The 3684-nt window shown below is 39.8% G+C and overlaps 1 protein-coding gene across 3 annotated transcripts in view; it reads left to right on the top strand.

Moving 5' to 3' along the window:
- The first annotated feature begins 1284 nt into the window (after window positions 1-1284).
- trappc8 (trafficking protein particle complex subunit 8) overlaps window positions 1285-3684 on the top strand; it is a 78503-nt gene continuing 76103 nt past the window's right edge. For all 3 annotated transcript variants that reach the window (XM_067417119.1, XM_067417118.1, XM_067417117.1), the window contains exon 1: window positions 1285-1582. In XM_067417119.1, the coding sequence (XP_067273220.1) occupies window positions 1426-1582 (157 nt within the window). In that variant the 5' untranslated portion in view covers window positions 1285-1425. The remainder of the gene's footprint in view (window positions 1583-3684) is intronic.

The raw sequence follows: 3684 nt of genomic DNA, 5'->3' as shown, positions 1-3684 counted from the left end.
CTGCAATGCCTAATACAGCCAGCTTTCTCAAGTCATAAAGAGGGAGTGTATTTCGGTAACTTCGGTACTTTCTTTTCATGATGATACCGCCTTTACCTGGTAGGCTACTTGTTTCCTAAACAGTGACGTGACTCAGGGACTGTGAAGGAAATGTATATCAAGTGTTTCTTATACAAGTACTTTAAGCTTTAGGCAATTCAAAATCTGTAGTTAATGACAACTTTTTATAAAAGGAACAGACTGATAAACTGATGATATAGGAGAAGTGGTTTTGTTTTGTATATTAATATAGGCTTTATTACATTATACTGGGCATGCTATTTCAATTAACAATGACATTTTAACAGACACTTTTATCCTTTATGACTTAATCAATTCCTCTGCCAAGTGTCAGTGAGAGAGCTGAACTGTGCTCACCTCTGCAATGTCCACGGACATCAACTTTTTATTTTCTTAGTTCCATCTGTGTGTCAGTCTGTTCAACGCAAAACCGTCAGTGTCAACCCATTCCTATATCAGGTTCATTCATTGTTTATGTTCAAGTTCGGTTATGTCCACTATTGAAGTTTGTTTCTGCCACAGCTGTTTAAAAAGCCAGCATATGCTGACAATATGTTTTGAAGCAGGTTTAAGCTGGTTTATGCTGGGCCAGCTGATCATGAGCTGGTTTAAGGTGGTCAAGTGCACGGTCCTAAGAAACTAGCTCCAGCACAGGACCAGCATAAACCAGCTCAAATCAGCTGCATGCTTCAAAACATATGCTGATTTTGCCAGCAAATGCTGACTTTTTCAACAGCTGTGGCAGAAACAAACCAGCTATAACCTGCACAGGACCTGTTTAAACCAGCTCATGACCAAACCAGCTCATGACCAGCTAAAAACCAGCATAAACCAGCTCAAACCAGCTGCCATGCTTCAAAACATACCTAATCAGCATGCTGTTTTTTTTTCAACAGGGAGAACTTTACACTTGTAATTTTGACTTTACTTGTTGACGTTCCACGTTTATAAATCGCAATTCTGAGAGAAAAAAAGTCTGAATTGTGAGATATAAAGTAAGTTAACAATTACCTTTTTATTTTTTATTCTGTGGCGGAACGCCGCGGAAGTGTTTACTTTTTGACACCAATTTTGTGTTGATTCAACACAACACCTTTATTATGTATCATCTGTCAGTCTGTCTTTGTCGCATATGAAAGTAAAAGGTTATTTACGGGCAACGGGGCTTTTATTATGGAAAAAGTAGAGCTTTTATTTTATTGCGGAAGTAAAATCACCTGACCGCCGCTAAGCTTCTTGGGCAAAATCGATCAGCAGGCAGCAGTAGATTTCAACATGTCTGCCGTTGGCTGTCAGTAAAGGAGGTATTTGTTTTCAAGTCAACAGCAGATCCGTGAGCTCGGTGAAGAGACGAGGCGCGCGCTCATGGCTCAGTGCGTGCAGTCAGTGCAGGAGTTCATCCAGGACTCGTTCGTGCCGATGGTGGCCGTCCTGTGCAGCGAGGATGCGGAGAGAGTGACCCGCAAAAACAACCTGAGTTTCCCCGAACTGCTGCGGCCTTTCTGTCGCCTGACGTCCGAGGGTAAGCACCCAGCTGATCAGACAACCGCGGATCACACATCACAACTGATTATTACTCGAGATGACGGATGTTATACGTACACACATACTACACCTTCACAAAACCTAGTAAGCTGTCTGCCTTTACATTGGCTAAAACTGACTATGGTGTCATTAAAACTTATTCCTTGGTAGAGGAAGCTCAGTGAAAGGCATGGTTAAAGTGCTCTCTTGGAAGGCAGCATACTAGGATTTGAACACAGTGAAATGATGTCTAGGCAGGAAGCTCAGTAGGTTTTGAGACACACGCCCAAAAATCCTGTTTAGGTGGACAGCTCCCTGGGTTTTTAGTCACACGCCCTCAAAATGCTGTTCAAATAAGTGGGTCTCTAGGTTTTGAGAGACATTCCAGAAATGCTGTCTAGGTTGGCAGCTCATTAGATGTTTAGGGACTGGTCTTTGTCCAGTGAGGCCCCTGGGCAGACGTCATTGGAGGGCCCCAGCCACTGCCAGGCATAGTGGTACACCTCTTTCTTTAAAGGGTTAGTTCACCCCAAAATTTAAATTCTCTCATTAATTACACACCTCCATGTTGTTCCAAAACCATAAGACCTTCGTTCATCTTCTGAACACAAATGAAGATGTTTTTGATGAAGTTGGAGTGCTCTCTGTCCCCTCCATAGACAGCAATTTAATTACGACTTTCAAGAAAGGTTGTAAAGAAGCTGTTAAAATAATCTGTATAACTATAACCACAGTGGTTCAACCTTATTTTTATGAAGCTACAAGGAAAAAAAATGTGCAAAAAACATAAAAATAACAACTTTATTCAATAATCTCTATGCTGTTAATGTAATAAACACAGTAAAGCGCTATGTCAGAACGCTGGCTTACAATTGGCCGACACCGTTCACTTGAGTCACCATGACAACGTGTGCGATGCTGACAGGAGCTGGCCAACGTAAACTACGCAGGAGACTTACACAGATGAGAAAAGTTTGTTGAATAAAGTTGTTCTTTTTGGGGTTTTTTTGCGCAAATAATTATTCTCTGCACGTTATATAGGCACATGGACTATTTTTACAATCACTTTACTACCTTTCTTTGTTTTTTAATGAATCAAAAATATCTTAATTCGTGTTCCGAAGATGAACGAAGTTCTTATGGGTTTGGAACGACATGTAACGAGTAATTAATGACATAATTTTCATATTTGTGTAAACTAATGCTTTAAGTGAAAAGGTCATGTTTTGGTTGATAAAATTATAGTTTTCCGGGACCTCTCTTGCGCTGTATGCTGAGGGGCCTGGGGCCCTTTTGCCAAACGCTGTGTGTTAAGAAATTTTAAGCTTTATGCGGCTTGAGTTCCTGTGGCTGCGCTGGTCATGATGTGGCTGAAATGATGATATGCCTTAGCGTGATTCATCTCTGCTAGGGGTTAAACAAGTCAATAGTTGATCCGTGATCCACGCAGACCAGGCTCCACAGTTCGCTGGCGCCACATAAAGAGGTGGGCACATGCAGAAATGCTAGATTCAGACATTGCGGAAACAGGGAATTCCTCTTTCACATCTTCATGCGCTCGAACGGACACAAAATTATGTCAAAATAAGTCTCTGCAAGTATCCCAGTAAACAGAATGTCTTAAGTGAACGTTAAGAGTTGAGAAGGAAATCGAAATCTGAGACTTTGTTTCATATCAATAGTAACAAAGCTTATTGCAATTTATTGGATGGGAGGAGCGCTATAATGTCCCGTTCATTCATCAGCTGAAAACAGGATGGCTAATTGATTAATGGGATTTAAGAATCAATATCGGTTCATAAAAATGAGAACTGATTAAAATCGAAAAAAAAAAAAAAAAAAAAAAAAAAAAAAAAAAAAAAAATATATATATATATAAATATATATATATATATATATATATATATATATATATATATATATATATATATATATATTAGGGCTGTAACGATACACCAAACCCACGATTCGGTTCGTATCACGATTTTTGACCCACGGTACGATACAAACCTCGATATGGGGGGGACAAAACAGTTTTATTCTGTACAGTATTCTGTAGCCTATTTTGCCGTCAATACCATATATCTGTATGGTCAATAG

Source organism: Pseudorasbora parva, chromosome 15 (assembly GCF_024679245.1).
Source record: "Pseudorasbora parva isolate DD20220531a chromosome 15, ASM2467924v1, whole genome shotgun sequence".
NCBI classification, from domain to species: Eukaryota; Metazoa; Chordata; class Actinopteri; order Cypriniformes; family Gobionidae; genus Pseudorasbora; species Pseudorasbora parva.
This window is presented reverse-complemented; position numbering and strand designations above follow the sequence as displayed.